Below are 22,149 nucleotides of genomic sequence, written 5' to 3' on the forward strand. Positions count from 1 at the left end.
CAGGAGCTCTGTGGGGACCCCAACATACTCAGCCAGGGACCCCACCTGCCACCAGGCTGGGGGGCGTTGGTGATGTGCCACTGGGGAGGGTCCACCAGGACCGCCACAATGGGCCCCCACAGTGGCTGGAAACAGCACAGAGACAAATGGGGGGACTGAGGCCCACAGGAGAAGTTCCTCTCCCGGGGCACACGAACAAGGGCAGTGCGGGGCAGGGACTCGGGGTGAGCTGTGGCGAGGCTGCTCCCCTTTGGCCTTGGCTGCCCCCACTGTGCCCTCTCTCCACCAGACGTGGGGAAGGGCGGTGAGCCCCACGCCCTGCTGGCACCAGGTCCGGGACTTGGAGTCCTCCTCCGTCCCAGGGCACAGCTCACCTCCGCCCCAAGGCCAAGGTCACAGATCTCAAGTTTGGAGATCCCCACTTGGGGCCAGCTCCTGAGGGCAGTTGGCACAGACCCGCCCTGTCCCCGGCTCCCGTCGTGCAGCCAGGCCAGGAAGCAGCTCCAATGCCCACCTCAGAGGGTCCGGGCCAGTCCAGAGAGGGTCAGCGCCTGCTCAAGGCCACGGGCACGTCTACACTGGTGCAAAACTGGAAGCTGGCCAAGACCTCCAGGCCAGGCGCCAGGCCGCCTGGGAGCGCGTGGTGAACAGGAGAGGGAGCCCAGGCCATCACGTGGTCACTTTCTTTATTGTGGTGGCTCAGACCCCATGGGGAGGGGTGCAGGTCCCCACTCCCATGTTCCCACTCCCACGGTGCCCACCCTGCCCGAGCCAAGGGCACAGGTCCTGCAGCCAGCCGGGCGGCTCACTCGGGGGTCCTGCTTTTGCTCCTCAGGGACCAGACCCTGGACAAGCTGAACTTGGACTTCTTCTTCTGGTCCCCGCTGCTTTTCTGGAGGTCTGGGGGGGGGGGGTGGACACTGAGGACACTCACCACCTCTCGGCCACTGCCCCTGCCACATATATCCCTCCTGCCTTCCCGTCGAAGCCCTCCCTGGGCCCCAGAGCCTGGAGGAAGCCAGGTCCCGACAGCAGCCCTGACCCTCTGCCCTCCCTCGTGGGAACCGCCTCGGTGCCTGCCGTTAGGGCACCCGCCGGCCCGGGCACCCCCTCACCCTGACTACACGGTCAGGGGCTGCCTCTCGGCCCCACCGAATGACGGGAAGCTTGCTCCCTTGGCGTAAGCCTTCCTGTCCTCGGGCTGCATCTGCCCTAGGGGTCCTGGCCCCCGCCCCTCCCACCTCTGCCCCGGCCCCCCCATTACCCAGACTCTGGATCATGTTCTGTAGCATCTCGTCCTCCTCTTGCTCTCTGAAACAGGAGCCGGGCGGCAGTGAGCGGCCTGCCCGCGGGGACTCACAGCCGCGCCCCCAGCCCATCTGACACCGAGGCAATGCCTGCCCTCTCCGGGCCCAGACCCTCGTCGGTGGCACGGGGACACGAGGGCCCTGGGAGGACCTGGACCAGGGCTCCCTCAGCTCACTTAACCCGTTCAACAAACTTGGCCACAAACCCTGTGGCCTTGACGGGTCCCTCATTTACACACGGGGACAGGGATGCCCCCGGGGATGGTCACAAAGCCGGCGGCCCAGTGCAGCTCCAGGAGACACAGGTGGCTGGGGGCATTTAAGGAAAAATAAAATCTGAAGTTCCGTTCCCCTGTTGCATGGGTCACAGTGAGCCACTTGCATCACGGAACGTTCCAGCAGCAGGTGCTGACCCCTGACGGGTCAGGGACACGGGGCTCGAGGGCTTTGTCCGGGACAACCTCTAAGGCAGGCTGCCTGGCTGGGTCTGCCCTCGGCCTCAGGGCCCCGCAGAACGCACACGGGGGGGGGGGTTCTCGCTCCTCTGTGCTGACGGCGGGGACAGGCTCTGCGCACGAGGTGGCCAGCCAAGGCCCGGCCTGGGGAGCCGGGGTTCTGGCACGCCCTCACCTGAGGCGGTCCTCCTCCAGGAAGCCCACGATGTGGCTCCGGTCCTCCACCGTACTGATATACTGGTGCAACAGGTCCTCCTCGCGCCGCTGGTCCTTGAGGGACTTCAGACCCTCTGCAGGGACAGCCCGCCTTCAGCGGCAGCCCTGCCGCCCCACCCTGCTCGGGGACACAGCGTCCCCGGAGGTGGGGGAAGGGTCTCGGGGGCAGTGGGGGGCAGTGGGGACAGGGTCTGCCCATCTGCCAACGCTGGATGGACGGGTGGACGGGTGGACGGGTGGACGGGTGGGTGAACGAACGAATGAATGAGTGACTGAGTGGAAGAACGGCCAGGTCGGGCCCCGAGCGCCACTGGCCCCGTTGCACAGCAGGAGGGCAGAGGGGGACTGCCAGGCCCTCAGCCCCACCACCCACAACACCCACAGGCCGCGCTGGTCAGGCCCTACCGCCTGCAGTCCCCGCTCTGCAAGCACAGAGAGGCTGAGTGCCCCGGCCAAGGACACACAGCCTGGAGGGGAGACGTGAGACTTGACCCTGGGCAAGTGGCAGCCTCTCCCAAGGGTGGCCACCCAGGCGGCCGGCGGGAGGAGAGCCCGCACCCACGCCGCCCCCGGGGCTGAGCGCCCCCCACCCCCGGCCGCGGTTCCCCCGGGGTGGGCGGGACGCACTGGGCTTGGCCATCAGCTGACGCAGCTCCCCCTCCAGGTGCAACTGCTGCTCCACCAGGCGCTGGTCCCTGGCCCTGCCGAGGTGACGCAGGCGTGAGGCCCGGCCCGCCTGGCTGGCCTCCCCCATGCCTGAGCCCGGCGGGCGCCGAGAGGAGGCGGCCGTCCAGGAGAGGGCCCTCCGGGCAGAGGTGGAGGCTGGACCCCTCACTTGTACATCAGCTCCGACTCCTGCCGCAGCAGTAGCTGCTTCTCGTGGATGAGCTGGAACCACTCCACCATGAGGGCATCCTCGGAGGCATCTGCGGAGAGGGGGCGCCAGGATGGGTCAGGCCAGGGTGGCCCCAGGGGGAAGCTGGCTGAGGCCGGGCCGGGGCACTGGGCAGGGTGTCGGCTCACCCCCCTCGGCGGCGCGAAGACGCTTCTCCAGCTCCACGCCCCTGAGCTCCAGGGCGTCCAGCTGGCTCTCGATGTTCTGCATGTGTCTCTGGATCTCTTCCGGGGGCACGTAGTCAGGGTGCAGCTGGGGACGAAGGGCCGGTGAGGGGCCACGGGAGATGCCGGGCCATGCCCTGGAGGGCTGCGCTCCCAGCCCACCTGCACCTGGCCTACTCACCCTGGCACGGTTGGTCACTGCCTTGCTGGGTGGAGCGGGGACACCAGCCGAGCCCAAGGGCCTCCCTGCTGAAGGCGAGACGAGTCTCCTGGGCCTGGGGGCATCAGGCCCAAAGCTGCGCCGATCCCACCCCACCTGCCCGGCAGCCCTGCCCCCCCCCAGCAGTGCCCGCTGGTGCCCAAAAGCCAAAGCTCACAGACAGATCCAGGCACCATCCCCACCGGCCTCCATGCCCCCCAAGTCAGCAGCCCGGGCACCCCAAGAGCAAACACTCCACCATCACCAGGTAGATAGGAGCAGGGAACCCTGTCCGGTCCTCCCTTCCCTACTGGTGAGCAAGGGTTCAGGGACGGGGTCCTCCAGGGCCCCGCCCCACCCCAAGCCAAGCCTGGCCACCCGCGGGTGCTCCCCTGCGTGCCTTCCCTCCGCTCTGAGCCCCGTAAGCTCCTCATCCTCCTGCAAACCCCACCAGACGCCCCCTCCTCAGATGAGCCCCTTCATCTCCAGCCCAGCTAGAAATGGGGGCTGGGGTCTCGGGGCTGACCTGATTTGCCCTGAGCAGAGAGCTTCCCTTTCTCCTCTTCCTTCCAGCTCTGGGCTGGGACTTCCTGCCCCGAGGGCTCAGAACGAAGCCAGTTGGCAGAAACGTCCAGGCTGGCAGAGACGGCCAGCTTCCTGCGGCGGGATGGGGACGGGGACGGGGAGGCGGCTGCCCAGGGGCAGGGGACAGGGCCACATGTCAAGCTGGCAGATCTGGTGTCCTCCCCCCAACTGCTTCCCTGAGTGGGGGCCACCGGCCAGCACAGGATCAGCCCTCACAGCCCTGTGCCCACGTCCGCCCGGGAAGGCCAGCGTCCGCATCCTCGACAACACCAGGGCAAACGAGTCCAGTGGGCTGGAGACCGGCTCAAGGCCACGCGGGAAGTGACGTGAGGGCTGGACATGGGTCCGGGGGTGGCACTCACACGCACGTGCAAGTGTAAAGGCACAAACACTCACACCCAGGCTGCCACCCCGGACACCAGCCCCTCCAGCACCACGGGGCCGCGTTCCCGGGCCGGGCACCTGGAGCCCCCGGGTTCCCACCCAGCATTACCTGAGGGGCTGGGCCCGGGGCTAGCTGCGCCCGCTGTCCTGTCAGGCCGAAGAGGGGTCGGGGGGACGTGGACGGGCGCCTCGGAGCTCCCACGGACCTTCCCAGGTGCCTCACCCATCCGAGGCTCTGCCAGGACCCTAGACAGAGGGCAGGAGGTCAGCCGAGGGAAGGACGGGCTGCCCCCACACCCAGGTGCAGACAACCTGAGGCAGGGAAGGAGCTCATGGTGCCTGACTGGCGGTGACCCTCCTAGAACACAGGTGTGTGTTCCTGCGAGTGCTCACCTCTGTGGGTGCGAGCACCAGCTCAGGTCCTCACAGCTGGTGCAGGACCGCGTCCGCTGCCCGCCCCCGGCCACGCACTGCTACGGTGCACACAGGGCGGCCGGTGTGATTACCCCCCCGTCACTCAGGCGGTGTGACTGCCCCCCGTCACTCACTCAGGTGGTGTGACTGCCCCCCCGTCACTCAGGCGGTGTGAACTGCCCCTGTCACTCAGGTAGTGTGACTGCCTCCCATCACTCAGGCCGGTGTGACTGTCCCCCTGTCACTCAGGTGGCGTGACTGCCCCCCCATCACTCAGGCCGGTGTGACTGTCCCCCTGTCACTCAGGTGGTGTGACTGCCCTCCCATCACTCAGGCCGGTGTGAATTGCCCCTGTCACTCAGGCCGGTGTGACTGTCCCCCCATCACTCAGGCCGGTGTGACTGTCCCCCTGTCACTCAGGCGGTGTGACTGACCCTCGTCACTCACTCAGGCGGTGTGACTGCCCCCCCCGTCACTCAGGCGGTGTGAACTGCCCCCCGTCACTCAGGTGGTGTGACTGCCCTCCCATCACTCAGGCCGGTGTGACTGTCCCCCTGTCACTCAGGTGGTGTGACTGCCCTCCCATCACTCAGGCCGGTGTGAATTGCCCCTGTCACTCAGGCCGGTGTGACTGCCCCCCCGTCACTCAGGCGGTGTGACTGTCCCCCCGTCACTCAGGTGCTGTGACTGCCCCCCCATCACTCAGGCCAGTGTGAACTGCCCCCTGTCACTCAGGCCGGTGTGACTGCCCCCCCGTCACTCAGGCGGTGTGACTGCCCCCCCGTCACTCAGGCGGTGTGACTGCCCCCCCGTCACTCAGGTGGGTGTGAACTGGTTTCTGCTACTACTGCTGAGAGGTCCGAGCAGATGTGCACACATCCCTCCCATGGGCATGTCAGTCAGTCCATGTGTGTGCCATTATTCACCTGCAAGCATCTGGTGAGCACCTACCGTATGCCTGACCCTGTGCTAATCCTCAGGCTCCATGAGCACAAAGCCACAGGCCCAGGTGCAGGTCCAGGGGAGCCCCCCCAGAGCCCCGCCTCCCCCCCCTCACCTCTCAGCAGGGCTTTTCTTCTCCACAGGCTTCAGGCGGGCCCTCCATCCTGCCGGCCCGTCCTCCTGGCCTTCCTGGGGGCTGGCACTCGCACCTAGGTGGGAGGCAGGAACACAGTTCATGGGGGGTGCTCCGGGTGGAGGGGTCTGCTGGGAAAGACTGGATCTCACCCGCCCCACCCCAGCTTCCTGCAGCCAGGTCTTCTCAAATACCCACACAACCAGCCCGGCCCACGGGAAGGAGTCGGGCTCGGGGTGGGCTGAGGACTTCAAGCCTGCGCTGTGTGTGCCCGGGGGAATCGCTCCCCTCTCTGGGCCTCGACTTCCCCTGCTGCCAGACAGTGAGGGTGAGGCCAGGTGAGCCCCATGGATGCTGAGTGCCTGTGCGTCTGTGGGATGGATGGCTAAGCCGGGACAGCCCATCTACAGGCCTCCTTGGCTCAGAACAGAGCAGCTTTCGTGGCAGGGGCTCAGCCGAGGGAAAGATCTTGGTAAAACACTCTGCATGGGGTATTCTCTGAGCCCAGCTCAGTAATGCCAGGGCACCCCTACGAGACACCCGGGTGCCCAGAAAAAGCCTATTTCACAATTACCCAGAAAAGTATACATAACGATGCCTGGAACATGAGGCCACGAAACAGTAGTAAGCGGTCGGAGGGGACTCCGGGAGGGGCCCAGGCCCAGGGGGGCTACAGGACGCGAGGAGCCCTAGGGTACCATCATTAGGACAGAGCAGGAAGAACAGACACACAGGAACCGTGGACGCAAGATGCCAGGGGAGAGGGGGTGAGGCCGCGACCAGGGCAAAGCAGGAGAGGAGTAACGGATGGCCTGGCATCATCCCCACGGACAGTGACACTGACAACCGGGGCCATGGGGCCTCAGCAAGAAGGGCTGGCAGGGCAGGCGGGCGGCAAACAGTGACCATAAAGCTGCGCCACCCCAAGAGACATCTGCCACCCCAAACTGAAGTCAGGCAGACTGGGGAGAGAGCGAGGACCAGGGGTGGTGTGACGCAGGTGACAGGACAGGCACCCAGTGCTGGCGAGCCCGGGAGCCGGGCAGGAACCGGCAAAGCACTGCAGAACCACAGACCAAGGAGCAGAGCGGCCACCCCCTGCACCCTGAGCCCCACTCCCCACCCCACCCCTGCTCCAGGGGAGCTCTCACCCTTTGCCAGTGGGGCCTCCGGCTTCAGCTTGGAGCTGGCACCTGCCCAGCTGGCCCCTGAGGATACAGGTGGGCTCTTCCTGCCCACCTGGGGTGATGTGGATGCCCGTGAGGTGGTGCCCACTCTCAGGGGGGCTGGCAGCTCAGTCCTCGCAGGGGGGTTAAGGGCCTGGGGGGATACCATCTGTGACAGCTTGGCTGATGGACTTGCTTGTGGCCCTTCAGTTCTGGTATGGGATTTCAGAGCAGGGGAGGGCCTGTGGGCAAGAGCATAGGCATCAGGCACAGGTGGACCCAAGAGCCCTTCCCGCCATGACCCCCAGGCAGAAGCCCCTCAGCCTTCCCTGGCAGCTGATTCTTAACATCCACCCTCCTGAGGGAGACAGACAGCCCCTCCGAGGGACAGGCCACGGGCACCCACTTCCAGCACAGATGTATATGGCACCTGACTTTACCTTCCCGTATAACTCTGCCATGGGCTGAGATTAAAATGCCCCCAAAACACACCATGCATGGGGTGTGGGGAGGGGCTACACCCACAGCCCCTCCCTCTTCCATACACCTGCCCAGAAGCACCTGGGATTTACTATGGAAGCCCCGCCCAGAGCCAGGGCCCGCCTAGCCCCATCTAAGCAGCATGCGTGAGGCCTCCACACAGGCAGCCCAACACCGGCCATCCGGCATCCTCTTGCGCGCACATGCGTGCAGGAAGCAGGGCCGCCGGCTCCCAGCAGGGCCCAGGGCAGGGGGCTGGAACCTCTCCAAGCCAGAGTAGCTCCTCCATGTGCCCCATGCTCCCTAGGAAACCAATCTCTCCCTCCTGTTTTTCCCGGCTGTCTGGGTGCACAGAGACCAGGAGGAGCAGCTCCCCGCCCCGGGGCAGACATCCCGCTGGGCGTCCCCAGAGAGCCCTCACAGCCATGCGGCCTCAGCCCCCGGGTGCCCGGGACACCCCCAGGCCTGGAGTGGCAGGGCAGGCTCGCTCTCCCGGGGCACCACCGGCTGATCCAGCTGGAAGGAGCAGCTCTAAGCCAGAATGCTCCCCCAAAATAAGGGGCCGCACGAGGCAGCACGCACAGCATCGTCAGCCAGCCTGGTGTGCTATCTCCTTACTCATGGGCCACTGTAGTATGGTGAATGGTGTCCCCCCCCAAATTCACTTCCACTCGGAAGCCCAGAGCATGGCCTCGTTTGGAAATAGGGTCTTTGCAGACGTAATCAAGTACAGATGAAGTCATCCTGGATTAGGGTGGCCCTAAGTCCAGTGACGGGTGTCCTTGTAAGAGACAGAAGAGTAGAGAACAGACACAGAGAGAAATTCAGGTGACCCTGGAAGCCGAGATGGAGGGTGTGACCCCAAGCAAGGAACGTGGGGCCACCAGGAGCTGGATGAGGCGGGAAGGACCCTCCCCGAGCGCCCTCGGAGGGAGTGTGGCCCTGCCCACCTCGTGTTTGGCCTTCTGGCCTCCAGAACTGGGAGAGAACAATGTTCTGTCGGTGAAGCCGCCAGTGTGTGGTGCTCTGTCCCAGCAGCCTCAGCACACTGCTGCAGGGACCCCCCATCCCTCAGGGCCCGCTCCAAGTCCAGCGTGCCGAGGGCACTGGGCAAGCACTGCCACACAGGACTGAGGGGGGATGAGCTCCGCCTGGGTCAAACCGGAGGACACTGGGACCTCTCACAGCCCCTGGTTCCCCATCTATAAAACGGGTATCCTCTCTGTGTGCCACATAGCGGCCCCAGGGAGCAGCATCCGTGCCCCCGACAGTGTGTCCACCATAGCTTTATGTGACAACAGTGTCCCCTCCTGCTGACCACCGGGCACTCTGGGACCCGTCTCATTCCCAATTCCCAGATGAGGAAGCTGAGGCTGGGGAGCCTCCTCAGCTGCCCCCGACCCCGCGCACCCCCCCACCCACCTGCCAGGCGCCTGGGCACCGGTGTCCCCGAGCCTGGGAAGGGCCTTCAGGAGGCAGCTCAGCGCCTGCTCCCTGCTGCTGTCCCCAGAAGGTGCATCCGCAGGAGCTGGGGCCCCGCCAGCTGGGCCAGGGCTGGGGGCGGCTCCAGGAGTCTGGAAGAACCTCTCCCGGGCCTGCTGGATCTTGGAGGCTGATGGGGTCCAGCCTGGGGTGTCTGCTGGGCCTGGAGACGCTGGGCCCACACTGACCTTGGTCTGGGGGGCTGCTGCTTGGGGGGTCACCCGGCCCTGGAGGGTGGCCGGGCGAGAGTCCGGGACACTCGGTGTCAGGGCAGGACGGGGGCTGACTGCTGCCGTCTCCCCGACCAGCGATGACCAGCCTGCTGGGGAGCTGTTGGCCACACGCATGCTGGCTTTGCCAGCCTGGAGGACCGCCGAGAACCTGGGCCCGGCCGGGCTCCCCGCGTGGACGTGGGAGGCGGCGGTGGCCGGAGGGTCAGCTGGGGTGGGAACACCTTTGGCAGCTGAGTTGCTCACCCGGGCCTCTGGCCTGACCTTTGGCCCTGTGTCTCGGAGCCCATTTGCCTCCTGGGCCTTCCATGGGGCACTGGGCAGCTTGGAGTCTGACAGCACGGCCCCTGGTTGTTGGGGGGCCGGGCCCCGCCACGTGGAGCTTGCAGAGGCGGCCTCGGGGTGGTGGCTGGAACATACGAAGACACCGGGCTCGCCGGTGGGCCTGTAGGCCCCAGAGTGCAGCGTGTTGGAGCATTGCTTACACCTGGTGCAGGGCAGAGGAAGACCCGTGAGGGCGCTCCAGGCTGATGTGCGCTCCCCACTCACACTCCCAGGCACACACACTCGTGCAGCCCTGTGTGCACACGTGTGGCGGTTGACTCACTCAACAAACACCTCTCCTCACTGTCATCAGCCATTTTGAGTAGGACTCCACAAGGACCTTATTGGGGCGCAGACACCCAGTGTCTGTACCTGTCAGCACACGCACACAGGTGCACACTCACGCACGGGCACACGCACACACACGTGCACACTCATGCGCACATGCATGCACACGCAGGTGCACGGGCTCACATGCATACTTGCAAACGTGCGCAAGGGCACACGCACACACGCGCACACGCACACACACGTGCACACTCATGCACGGGCATGTGCACATGCATGCACACACAGGCACACGCACTTGCACACAGGGTGCACGGGCTCACATGCATACTTGCAAACGTGCACAAGGGCACGCGCACACACACGTGCACATGCACACACGTGCACACTCATGCACGGGCGTGTGCACATGCATGCACACACAGGCACACGCACTTGCACACGCAGGTGCACGGGCTCACATGCATACTTGCAAACGTGCACAAGGGCACACGCACACACGCGCACACACACACACGGGTGCACACATGCACACGCCCACCTGAAGCAGCTCCGGTGGTAGAGCTTCCTGTCGGCCAAGTGTCGCTGCACGAGGTGCACGTGCTTGTTGCACACCCCACAGGCGCTGCTGACGGGGCTGCTCGTGGAGGCCTGGCCCTTGGGAAGGGTGCCAGCTGACACTTCTGAGCCCCCCCCCACAGGCCTCCCCCCGACAGCTGCCCATCAACGGGCGAAGAGATCCCCCTTTACAGACCAGGAACCCGAGGTCCCGAGGGGAGCAGCCTGCCGGGCGCAGCCAGGTTCAGGGTCTGCAGCCCAGCCCCAGGAGAGGGCCGGGGGCCTGACCTCGGGGACCTGGGGGCACCAGGGACAGATGCCCGCGCTCCTGGGGCCACCTGAGGGGCAGCAGGCCTAACGCCAGGCCAAGGCTAGCTCCCCACGCTGGGCCAGCAGGGGGCGCCCGACCCCAGCATGTCACCCGTCTCCATCCCTCACCTCTGGAAGTGGGGGTACCCTAACGCCCCCGGCAGGTGGGCAGGACACACTCAGGATTCTCCCTGGCCCACCCAGCAGGGAGGGGCAGGAGGCCAGAGAAGTCTGGGTTCAGGGTCCCAGCTCTGCTCGGCCTGCGCCACCTCCCTGGGCCTCAGTTGCCTATCTGTCCGATGGGGATCCCATCCGAACCGTGGAGAACTGAAGGAGCCCCTGAAGCCGATCCTCACGAACGGCGGCTGAGGCCGTGCCTGGGAGCCAAGGGGACCCCCATCCCAGGTGGTGCAGGGGTCACACTCGGTCCCAAGGCCGGAGGGAAGGCGGGGCTGGGGTGCTTACGGTCTTCAGCAGGAGGCCCCCGGAGCTTCTGTCCTTCCACTGGGCGGCGGGGTCTGTGCCACTTGGAGACAGTGGCGGCCCCTGGGCTGGAGCGGGTGAGGGCCTGGCCAGCCGGGATGGGGCCTTCTTCCCGGACGGTTCCTCACTGGGGTCTGACGGGGGTCTCTTGACGCCAGCCACGCCCCCAACTGGCACGAGACAAGTAGGGTCAGGCTCTGAAAGCACCTGGGGCCCCCCGGGCCCGGGTCCCCCGCAGGAGCCCGGGGCTATGGGAGGCGCGGCTCCTGCTGTCCGGGGACACGGGAGGGGCCGCCGGGAGCGGCCACAGGCGCACATTCCCAGCAGGGGCCTGACCTCATACACACCCCTGCCCTCCGGCTCTGAGAGCCCCGATGTGGGGTCAGGGAAGTGGAACTTTTCTGTTTCTCCACAAAGTGGAAATATCAAGGCGGGGCTGGTCCTGTGCCCAGAGTGATTCCGGGGATTTCTAAGGCCTGGATGAGGAATGTGGGGGGGAGGGGAAGTGGCTGAGCTTCGGGGTGCACAAAGCAGCCAGAACAAAGTCCCTTGGGCCTGTCCCCAACCCACCTGCCCTGCCTGGAGGCCCCACCCCGCTAGGGCCAGCCTGGTGTCTACAAGGCCAAATGTCAGGACCAAACGGGGTGGGGGGGCCCTCTGGAGCCAGGCCAGGGAGCCCACACGGGGTCTGCAAAGCTGCCTGAGGCAAGAGTTGTGGGCATAGGCTCGAGGGGTGCAGATGGGCAAACTGAGGCCAAGAGTGTAAGGAGAGGCAGGATCTGGGCGCATCCGTTTGGTGGACAGGTGGTGTGGGGCCTACAGGGTCTGGACCCGTGCTCATCACTTGCAGCAGCATGGGGGGGGCCTGCTCCCCCGGAGAGGAGGCCACAGCTCAGGGAGCCCCGCACATGTGGCACCAGAAGGGCCTCCCTGCCTGCTTCCTGCCCTGCCGGGCAGCGCTGAAAACTGCTGTTAAGCTGGTGGTGGGCGTCGCGGAGGCCTGAGAGGGCAGGTCACGCAGGGACTCACTGGGGGAGCGCCCGTGGAAGTAGTTATAGTACTGGGACACATAGGTCAGGATGCTCAGCCGGTCCGGCACCTTCAGGGCCACCATGTCCTCAGCGTCCAGCAGGGCTGGGATGCCCAGCTTCTCCTCGGCCACACGGAAGGCCTGGGGGAGTGGTCAGCATGGGTGGGCTTGGGGACACCCCTCCTCCTTCTCCGCCAGGAAGGAGGCCAGAAACCCGCTCAGGCCCAGAAAGGTCTGGGTTCTGCTCAGGCTGCATGACCTCCCTGAGCCTCAGTTTCCCAGTCTGTACAACAGGGACCATATCCTGGCCACGCAGGGTTGAAGGAGCTGGGGAGCCAGTCCCTGCCGTGGCCAGCCTGGCGCCGCCTGCCTGCCAATGCCCGTCCCTCACCTGACGATCCTCAAGTCCCCATCTGCACCCTTCCCCTGAATTGCTGAGACGCCCACACCACGTCTGAGGGGGACACCTCAGTCTTCATGTGTCCAAAACAGGGTTCCACGGGTGACCTTCCTGCCGTGCTCAGGCCAAAGGCCTCGAATCTCCTTTGACTCCCCTTCAAAACACATCCAGAATCTGACTCTTCCTGCTGCCACCATCATCCCCTAGCCCCCCACTCCGCTGTCAACACAGATCCTGTGGACCCGGAGCACTCCCGGCACAGCAACCCTCGGAGAGCAGGCCAAGCGCTTCCCACGCCCGGCCTGCCCTCACTCTGCTCCGGCCGCCCCCACTCTGCTCCCGCCACCCCCACTCTGCTCCGGCCGCGCCCCCACTGTTCCCCCCGGGCCCCCACTCTGCTCCCGCCGCCCCCACTCTGCTCCGGCTGCGCCCCTACTCTGTTCCCTCCGCACCCCCACTCTTCTCCGGCCGCGCCCCCACTGTTCCCCCCGGGCCCCCACTCTGCTCCCGCCGCCCCCACTCTGCTCCGGCTGCGCCCCTACTCTGTTCCCTCCGCACCCCCACTCTTCTCTGGCCGCGCCCCCACTGCTCCCCCCGGGTCCCCACTCTGCTCCCGCTGCCCCCACTCTGCTCCGGCCGCACCCCTACTTTGCTCCAGCTGCGACCCCCTCGCTGTTTCTCCTACCAGCCAGGTACCCTCCGGCCCAGTGCCCTTGCCCCGGCAGCCCCCCCACCAGGCTCGCCCCTCCCAGAAGTGCCCAGGGGGCTCCATCTTTCCTGGGCGAGGCCTGCCCTGTCCCCTCAGGACGACCACACACAGCTCTGCTGCACTGTCCCCATGTGTTCATCCCGCCCGCAGGCTACAGGACTTCCTGTCACTCGGGATGGGGGTCCCCTCAGGGTGGGGAGGGGCCGTGGCCCCGCCAGGACCCGCCCCAGGGCTGGTCCTCCCAGAGCCACCTCTGGTCCCCGCTCTGCCGTGGATGGGAACCAAGGCCCAGCCACTCCCGACCCGTCCTTCCCCGACAGGAAGAAGGGGCCCAGGAGGGCGCCGGCGCCGGACCAGAGGCTATTCCTGGGCTTGGGTCACCCGGCTCAGGACAGCCTGCGGAGCTCAGCAGCGCGTCTCTGGCCGCCAGGTGCTCGCCTGCGGGGCCGGCCCCTCCCGCAACTGCCCTGGTGGTGCCCAAGGGAACCTGGGACCTGGGTGACGCCGGCGAGCAGGCAGGAGCAGGGGCACTCACCAGTTTGTTGTTCTCATAAATGTCTTCCTTCCTGAGAGCGTCAAAGTCTCTGGAAGAGAAAAATGCAGGCGTCCAAAGCAGCTCAGGGAGGGAGACCGAGGCCGGGGGTGGCAGCTCTGAAGGCACGAGGTCACTCGGCAGCCACGAGTGGGTGGAGCCGGCCCTGCTCCGGGCTCAGCAGTGCCCGCCGGCACCCCGGAGACCATCGGCCCCCGCAGCCATGGCCCTCACCTCTGGTGCCCTGCAGAGGCTGAGCCCTTACCCCCCACTGCCAGGCTCACGCACAGGCTCTGGGCAGCGGGTCCCCACAGGGTGGGGAAGGGCCACGGCCAAGCCAGGACCCACTGCAGGGGCCTGTCCTCCCACAGCCACCTCTGGTCAAGACAAAGACACCAGCCTGGGCAGTGCAGCCGGGCACACGTCCAAGTGGGCTGCTTCCAAACTCCCAGAAGCTCATGGCCTCGTGGGTCACAGGAGGCCCATGTCCCAGGGGTGAGACCAGGGGGTGGACATAAAAGGCAGTGGGGGTCGTAGCCCCACGCTGCCCACTGGTCAGGCCCCCCCCCACACTTGACCTTGGGGGTGCCGGATGTCCGAGGTGCCAGGCCCAGCCTGGAAGGGACTCGGTGCCCCCACCCAACACGGGCACACCTCAGCCCGTCGGCTAGGAGCAGAAAACACAACCGGGCCGGCAGGCGCCTGTCCCGACACACGCCACTCAAACACCCATCGGTGGGGCCTCCACAGCAGCTCGGCCCCTTCAGTGTGCGCTGGATGGTTCTGGAAGCCCTGTAGCATGGGAAAGGGCTTAGGCAGGAGCCGTGTCCCGACCCAGCCAGGCTGTGCTGTGCGACCCTGGGGGAGCCCCGCCTCGGGCCTCAGCGTCCCCATCTGGGAGGAGGACAGCAGCTTCCAATGCGAACTGCGGGGCCTGGCTGCGGCGGGGCGTGGCGGCCTTGGCCTGAGGCCACGCGGTGGGGAGGGGATGGGGCTGCCGTGTGCCCACCTCCCTCTGAGGAGGCCCCCGCCGGCCTCCAGCCTCGCGTCCGTCACCCTGCCAGCTTCAGGGAGATCGCACCATCCGCTCAGACCACCTCCCAGGTAACGTGTTCCAGATGCTAAGACCACCCCATGAGCACAGACGGTGCTTTTGTGCACAGGACAAGATGGCGGCAGCTCTGTCTGCAGGTGGACAAACGGCCAGGGGGCAGCAGGGGCGGGCGCGGCACCCTCCTGCTTCCTCAGCGCGGCCACACGCAGGTCACCCTGGGTCTGTCCCACCAGCATCCACGGCACGCGGAGTGGCCCGGCTCCAACCGTGGCCCAGGGGGCTCTCGGCAGGCCGGGCCCTCCGTCTGCAGGGGTCCTCTCCCTCCCCCAGCCCATCCCTTTGAAAGTTCAATCTCTTTTCCAGACCTGCCCTGGGTCACTGACCCACACCGCCGCATCCTCAGCAAGATGCCCTGGTGGTGGGAGGGCAGGATAACAAGTTCTGTTTTGTCTGCAAACACGTGGGCTAAGGAGGCCCCCGGCCCCCTGCATCTGCTGCGGGGAGGGGGTGCAACGGCGCGCCTGGCGGATTCGGTGGGGGGGGGGGCGGGCGCTTGCTTTGCCCAGACCCTGAGGGAGCACCTCACCGCGGTGGTGCCGGCCCCCCCCAGCAGGTGCCAAGGCGGGCAGGTCGGAAGCTGCTGAGGTGCCCTTCCACCCAAGGTCAAGGACCCCCCCCCAGGACCCTGGGCCCTCAAGGCCTCCGCAGCGGGGCCGGACCCCCCCGGCCAGTCTCACGGCCACCGCACCCCTCCTGAAGCAAGCTCTCCACCCAGGGTCCTGCCCTCCCAGCCTCTCGAGCTCAGCCCACGCTGTTCCCTCCGTGCGGAACACAGCTGCCCTGCCCGGGACACCCGCCCCGGCGCCTCCCCAGAGGCACCTGCAGGGCCCCCAGTGGACGCTTGTCTGCTTCTCTGCCGCGTGAGCACACATCCCCCACAGCTCGGGGCTCGGCCGGCGTCGCCTCTGTCCCTAAGGGCTGCTTGGCCCGGCGCTCTGGGGCCGGTGCTGGCAGCAATCTCTGGACTGAGCTGCCCCGCAAACCCCTCCGAGTGCCAAGGAGACCGCGCCCGGCCCCATCAGGAAGTCCAACGCGACCGCCATCGGGGACTCTTGTGGGGATGGGCTGAACTGGGACCCACAATGATCTGTTGGAGTCCTAGCCCCCAGGACCTCAAAACGTGACCTTTGGAAACAGGATCTTCTTTACAGACAGAATCCCATTCAGATGAGGTCATGACAGTGGGCCCCAATCCAAAATGACTGTCGTCCTTATAAAAAGGGAAATCAGGACCTGGAAGCACACAGAGGGGCGCCGGCCCTCCACCAGCCAAGGGGAGAGGCCCGGAGCCTCCGGAGGGGCCCACCTGCCGGCACCTGACTCAGGGGACGCATGTCTGCTGTTCTGGTCGCCCCAGACTGACGGCCCGGCTCTGGCCAACCCTCTGGGAGGCGGCCTGGTGGCACGTAAGGCCCTGCTGGACCAAAACGCATGAGCTGCACCCTCACGGGCACTTGCGTGGCTGCCCCTCGGCGAGGAAGCTGCAGCCCGAGAGCCTGCACACCGGGTGGGCTGCGGCTCAGGGCGCCCCCACCCCTCCCACCCCGGTTAGGTCCTGCTTCCGTCGAATCCCTGTCATGTAAGTCCAGTTCCGTTCTGGTTCAGCTCCAAGGTACCTGCGCACACAGCTGCCCTCTGCAAATGCTGCCGACGGACTCGTTCCCAGGCTCGCCCAGCGAGGGGACTTCTGTGGCGTCCGTCTGTGCTCTCGACACCGGCCCATGAACGTACTCATTGGGTCTACACGTGTGTCCTGTGGCCGCTGACTTGTCTGCCGTCGGCCGGGCGCCAGTGTGTGCCCAGTCCCGGCCCGGCCTGGCCGCAAGAGCCGGAGGCACGGCCCCTCCTGCTGGCCACAGCTGGCGAGACTGTTGACCTCACGCTGTTGCGCCAGCCAGCCCCCTGCCCCCAGGCTTTCGGGGCTCTTGGGAATGTGTACCCCCTTCCAAATTCCTGGAGAGCTGACCTCACGCTGTTTATTTCCCGGAACAAAATGCAGCCACGCGGGGGGTGGGCGCTGCGCTGGGAGGGGCTGACCGAAGGGAAGGCGTCTTTTCCAGGCACTCCCAGCACATCTGGAGTTAGTCCCACCGGAACGGGGAGTGGGGAGGAAGAGGGGAGACACAGAGATGGAGAGGGACACAGACAAGACCGAAGCCCCACGGCAGAAGGGGAGGGAGACGCTGGCACGTGCTAGCACAGATCTCAGGCCGGGTGGAGGGCATGGGGAGGAATGCGACGTGACCAGGTGCCCGAGGCCCGAGGCAGAGAGGAGGGTCCCGGTGGGTGCAGGGCCCAGGGCTCAGGGCCCCATCTCCTTGCACCTGGTGGACAAGTGAGACCCCTCAGCCTTGGCTGCCCAGCTGCAGGCCTCCCCCAGGCCAGAGCAGACCCTGACCCCCAACCCTGGCCCGGGGCAGGGTCCAACCAAGAGTCAGCCATGGGGCTTCTGTGGTGGCCTGAGGGGGGGCATCACAGGGCACTGGCCCCGGGTAGCCCCGAGGAGGTGGGCTGGCAGCGCTCCCCATGTCCATCCTGGAGAGTCTTGCCGGAAGGCGGCCGCGGGGGCCTGGGCAGCAGGCCCTCAGGCTGGGGAACAGAAGGCCTCTGTCCCCAGGCAGCTTCCTGCTGGCCAAGAGGCCGGTGTGGGAGGGGAGGCCAGCCTAGCCGCCTGGGCCCAGCCCACCCTCTGCTCTGGCCCAGGAAGGGAAGCAGTGCTGTCTCCGAGCATCTGGGTGGGGGCCTCTCCTGACTCCGGACTACGTGCGAGTCTCAGGGCGCGTCTCAGGGAGCCCCGCCGTGGCCAGGGAGACACTCCACCACCACTGGCTCTGCCCCAGCCCTGACATCGGCCTCCCGAGCTGGAGGGACCTGAGAAAGATCAGGTCCCCCCACCATGGGACTGAAGGGCTGGGAGGCCCAGTGAGTCTGCCGCAGAACCCCCACCTGGGGACACCGTCCACAACCCTTACAAAGGCCCAAGGAAGCCCGGGTGCTTCTGTCAGCTGCTGGGAAGGCCTCCTGCCCCCTCCTTCCTGGTGGCAGCCGCCACCCCTACCTCCTGCGTCTCCCCTGAAAACCTCAGCCACCCCTGGTCAGCCCAGAAGGGGCAGGAGCCCGGCCACGCGCTCCAGCCCTGACAGGTCTACCGCCCGAGGCAGGAAGGGGCTGTTTGTCCTGGGCGGCTCCCGCGCTCACCTGGCTGCTTGGCAGAGGAGGCGTCACTGGGGAAACAGACCTGGGGCGGCACCCTGGAGGCCCACCCGAGAAAGCCCACAACTCGGGGGCAGGCTGACCAGGGAGGGGCCCGCGCTGGTGCTGCCCGGCCAGCTCTGGTGGGGCGTCTCAGGTGCGCCCGCCTCCCGACCCATGCACACCTCCGGGGGCCCCCGCGGGGCCACCAGCGCATTGCATGTGCCTCCCGGGGCAGGGCCGCACGACCCAGCCGCACAGGGGCAGGAGCGGAGCTGTAGGGTGGGAGTAGCCGACCGCCCCCTGTCTGGCTCAGCGCCCGGCAGGAGGCGGCGGGGAGGAAGCAGCTCTGGTGCAGTAGGAAGGCTGGGGATGGGGCGCAGGGAAGGCCTTCCTGGTGGCAAAGTCAGAAGACACAGAGCCGGATGTCCACTCTCCTGCGGCCAGAGGGTTTCTGAAGGACGGGGAGCATGGGGGGGGGCTCGCCCCAGTCTGGCCTCGGAAGCGTCCCCAGGACGGCGGCATCCTGCACTACCCCTTACTGCGTATTTCCTCCCCTCCCCGCACCCCTGGGGGTGGGTGTGCAGCATGGGGCCTGGGGGCGGGGGAGGGGAGTGTAAGGCACACAGAGGACGTGCATGTGCCCGCACTCAGCGTGTGTCCGCACCACCTACGTGCACGGTGTTCCACCAGCCCCCGCAGCACCTGCCACGTGTCAGAAGCTGCACTGATGTTCTGCTGACCACAAACAGAAACCCACTCCCTCCCAGTTCCGGAGGCCAGAAGTCCAAGATCAAGGCGTCGGCAGGGCCGTGCTCCTTCCGGAGGCTCGCGGGGACATCTGTTCCTTGTTCCGCGGGCTCCAGGCGTTCCTTGGCTTGTGGCCCCATCACTCCAATCCGGCCTCCATGGTCATGTGGCCTCCTCTCCCTGCCCCCTGCAAACAGGTACCTGCAGAGCCCAGCTCCTACCACCCCTGCGGAGCCCAGGTGCATGCCCTTATCGGCAGCTCTCCGACCATGTGCTCCTATCCACCAAGCACCTGGCATGTGCCAGACATGGTTCCAGGCACCGAGGACAGGCAGTGACCAAAAAAGACATCTCCACCCTTCTGGAGCTGAAGGCCAGTCGGGGCAGATGGACAAAAGCCAAGTCAGCAGTACATGAGGTAAGTGACGCCCTCGATGTCCCTCCCTGAGGCAGGGCCAAGTCCATGTTCTTCAGCCAGCAGCGCCGAGTACACAGCAGACGCTCGTTAACGGTTAAAGGAACGGTTATGTGACGCCTGCTCGTGCCAGCACGGTACACACCCATAGTGCACACCTGTGCTCACGCCTGGGCAGTGCATGCTGGGACAGGCCCATGCGCCGCACACACACACAGGCCTCTAATCCAGCGCAGCAAGGAGCAGATGGAAGCCCCCAGGGCTCGGAAAAGCCCCAGATCTCCAGTGACACCCCTTGTGTCGTCCTCAGGCTGCTGGCCAGCAGACGGCCGTACCCTATCTGCCTATAACTGCAGGCTTCTCATGCTGCCCTGTCCAGGCCCAGCCAGCCTCACCTGGGACCCTGCGTGCTCCCAGGTGGGCTCGGCCTGTCCACCTCCACTCCAGGTCCCATCCTTAGCCCACCGACCCATCAAAGCCCATTCTGCCCAACATTTCTGCCTCCAGAGGTAACTGACGTGCATCCCTGGGCAGGGGGCAGAAGCTGCTGCCCAAATGCCACACGGGGCCTCCCCAGGAGGCTCCTCAAATGCATTTCACAACTTTGGGCAGGAGGAGGAAGTACGCGTAGGCCTTTGTCAAGACTAGCTTCCCGGGAGAGTGCCTGGGAGTACAGAGTACATCTGAGTGCAGGGGAGGAGCGCCGAGGGCCAGCCCTGGCTCTGCGGACATGCTCTGTGCCGGAACAAGGGCGTCTGGTCTCTGGGCCTCAGTTCCCCCATCTATACAGAAAGGGGTCTCACTGAGGTGCTGTCTCTGGCCTCTCCCAGCCCCAAGACCTCCCTGGCAAACACACACCCCACCCTACCCCTGGATCCAGCCCCAGCTTCTCAGAATGCTTTTGAACATCATGCTTTTTCCAGAAGGCAGGTGGCCTTCCGAGGACAGCCTTCCTGAACCCCAGTCCCCCACCCCCAGTCCTGGCACCTCCCTTGGCGCTTTCCCCATCTCCAGTTCACATGAGTCGGGGGCCAGGCCCTCATCACACAGACCTCTGCCCCCGCAAGCCTGGTCCCAGTCACTCAGCCAGAGCGTTTGCTGAGTGAATAACCGATGTAGTGGGTCGAGCGTGGGGACAAGATCCAGCGACAAGGCAGGGCCAGCCTGCCAGCCACCACCAAGACCCTCCTGGGGAGTCGCCCTAGGCCACTCCCCTGCCGGGTCCCTCGGCTCCCAGGGATAGGGGCTGAGCCTCCACCTCATACCTGTGGCTCCAGGGTGCCCAGGCAGGCCTGCGCCCGCCCCTCCCCCACAGCGCCCCTGGCCTGCATTCCTAAAGGTGCCGGGGCGCAGCACCCCCGATCTGGGGCCGGTCCGTGGGCAGCAGCGCGCTCAGGGGCGCAGAAGGGCAGCCCTGCCGGCCCTCTCCCAGGGAGGCGGCGGGGGCAGGAGTGGCTGTGGCCGGAGCCCGGCGGCCGGCCTGACTCACGGACTGACTAAGCCGGCGGGGGCGGCCGGCCGGCCTGGCTCCGGCCCAGCTCCACTCGGTGGACGGGCAAACTGAGGCCGCCGGGCGGGTGGTGGCTGCAGGGACCCCGCTCCGCGCCGCCCCATCGCGCGGCTCCCCACACAGCGCCCGCCCGGCGGCGCCAGCAGCCCCGGCCTCAGTTTCCCCGCCTGCGGCGCACTCACAGGAGGTCGGGCCGGTGGCGGTGCAGGATGGCGCAGAAGGCCAGGCCGTCGCGGAACGACGTGGTCATGTTGGTGATGCTCACGTCCCGGTAGCCCTCGCACTGCTGCCGGCACCACTGCTGCAGCGCCTTGGTGGCCGCCATGCGGGCAGCGGCGCGCGCCCCGGCGGCCGCGGGGCTCCAACTGCGCCTCCCGGAGCCGCGGACGGACGCCCGCGCCGACCGGCGGACCCGCCGACCCCTGGCGCCGACCCCCGCCGGAGCCCCGCCGGAGCCCCGCGGACTACCGGGAGCCTCAGCCTCGCCGCCGGCGGGAGTGCGGCCCGAGCCCGCCCCCCCAGAGGCCCCGCCCCGAGAGGCCCCGCCCCCAGGAGAGGCCACGGCCCCGCCCCTAGGGCCCGCTCCCGCCAGGCTCCGCCTCAGGCCGGCCACGCCCCCTCCAGGACGCGCCCCTCGAGGGCCCGCCCCGCCCCCGCCCGGAGCCACGCCCATCCCACCTCCCGTCCGAGCCCCTCCGCCCTCCACTACTCCTGGGCGGCTTTGGGACTTTCTTTTCAACGCCCCCGCCAACCAACTGTCGTGGAGAAGTGAGGGGCAAAGCCACTCTACAGACGGGGAAACTGAGGCTAGGAAGTGGTGGAGCGCCCCGGCCTGCCTTTGGCCCTGGGCACCCTTGACCTCGGGAGGCCGCCCCCGACCCCCCCGACCACCCCCCCGTGCGGGAAGGCCCCTTGCGTTTCTGGGTTTTCAGGGGACTTTTCCTCCTGGGTGCTCACGCTGGCGGGGGGCCAGGTGAGGCCGCGGTCCCGCTTCTCGGGTTACAGCCCGGGGCGCTGAGGCTGGGAAGGGGGCGCGGTCCCCGAGTGGCCCCGCCGGCGTTGGGGGGCGCGGGGGGAGGTCCTGCACGCCAGGAGTCTCCCCCCGCGGGCCTGTCCACGGAACTGCTCCTGGGGCGCCGCGCCCCTCGGTGGTCATGCTGGTCCGTGTGTCCTGGTTTTCCACCCTGAGCATCTGTGACAGAAGTCATGGGGTTCTCCCTCCTGTGGGGCCCCCAGTTACCCGGCTGGCTCCGCTCCACATTCTCGGGAGCCCTGGCTGAGGCCATGCCACCGGACAGCCGGAAACACTGACGCCAGAAATGGGCGATGACCTCACCTTCCCGGCCCCCCAGCTCCAAGGCTTGTCCAGACAAGGCCCACAGGAAGGAGGGTGTTTCCCCATGATTGGCCCCTGGCAGGGCTAAGGGGTGGCTTCTCCATGCCCACTTGAAGGAGCAAAAACCAAGGTCTTCCAGGCCAGACC

General features: G+C 66.8%; 1 protein-coding gene across 3 annotated transcripts; it reads right to left on the bottom strand.

The window, feature by feature from the left end:
* Positions 1-671: 671 nt before the first annotated feature.
* MICALL2 (MICAL like 2) lies at positions 672-21,141 on the bottom strand. 3 transcript variants are annotated; one of them, XM_036105554.2, is made up of 17 exons: positions 20,849-21,141; positions 13,689-13,737; positions 12,044-12,185; positions 10,997-11,184; positions 10,206-10,321; positions 8,763-9,539; positions 6,846-7,102; positions 5,677-5,770; positions 4,315-4,451; positions 3,763-3,927; positions 3,219-3,283; positions 3,002-3,125; positions 2,814-2,904; positions 2,606-2,679; positions 1,938-2,052; positions 1,265-1,311; positions 672-900 (listed from the first exon to the last, which is right to left on the bottom strand). In XM_036105554.2, the coding sequence occupies exons 1-17, from the start codon at positions 20,989-20,991 to the stop codon at positions 806-808; spliced, it is 2,679 nt and encodes an 892-aa protein (XP_035961447.2). In that variant the 5' UTR covers positions 20,992-21,141; the 3' UTR covers positions 672-805. The 3 variants fall into 3 exon arrangements, with proteins under 3 accessions (XP_035961447.2, XP_035961446.2, XP_035961449.2); XM_036105553.2 differs by having other exon boundaries at positions 3,219-3,286; XM_036105556.2 differs by lacking the exon at positions 3,763-3,927.
* Between the last annotated feature and the right edge of the window lie 1,008 nt (positions 21,142-22,149).

Source organism: Halichoerus grypus, chromosome 6 (assembly GCF_964656455.1).
Source record: "Halichoerus grypus chromosome 6, mHalGry1.hap1.1, whole genome shotgun sequence".
In the NCBI taxonomy this organism is placed as follows: domain Eukaryota; kingdom Metazoa; phylum Chordata; class Mammalia; order Carnivora; family Phocidae; genus Halichoerus; species Halichoerus grypus.

Excerpts from the sequence above, each read along its gene's own strand:
- MICALL2 (XM_036105553.2), bottom strand. The coding sequence starts at position 20,991 with ATGGCGGCCACCAAGGCGCTGCAGCAGTGGTGCCGGCAGCAGTGCGAG. Across the intron at positions 7,103-8,762 it reads GGTGCCCAGGCGCCTGGCAG|GCCCTCCCCTGCTCTGAAAT; the intron begins GTGGGTGGGGGG and ends TCTTGCCCACAG. Across the intron at positions 4,452-5,676 it reads AAGAAAAGCCCTGCTGAGAG|GGTCCTGGCAGAGCCTCGGA; the intron begins GTGAGGGGGGGG and ends CCCTCTGTCTAG.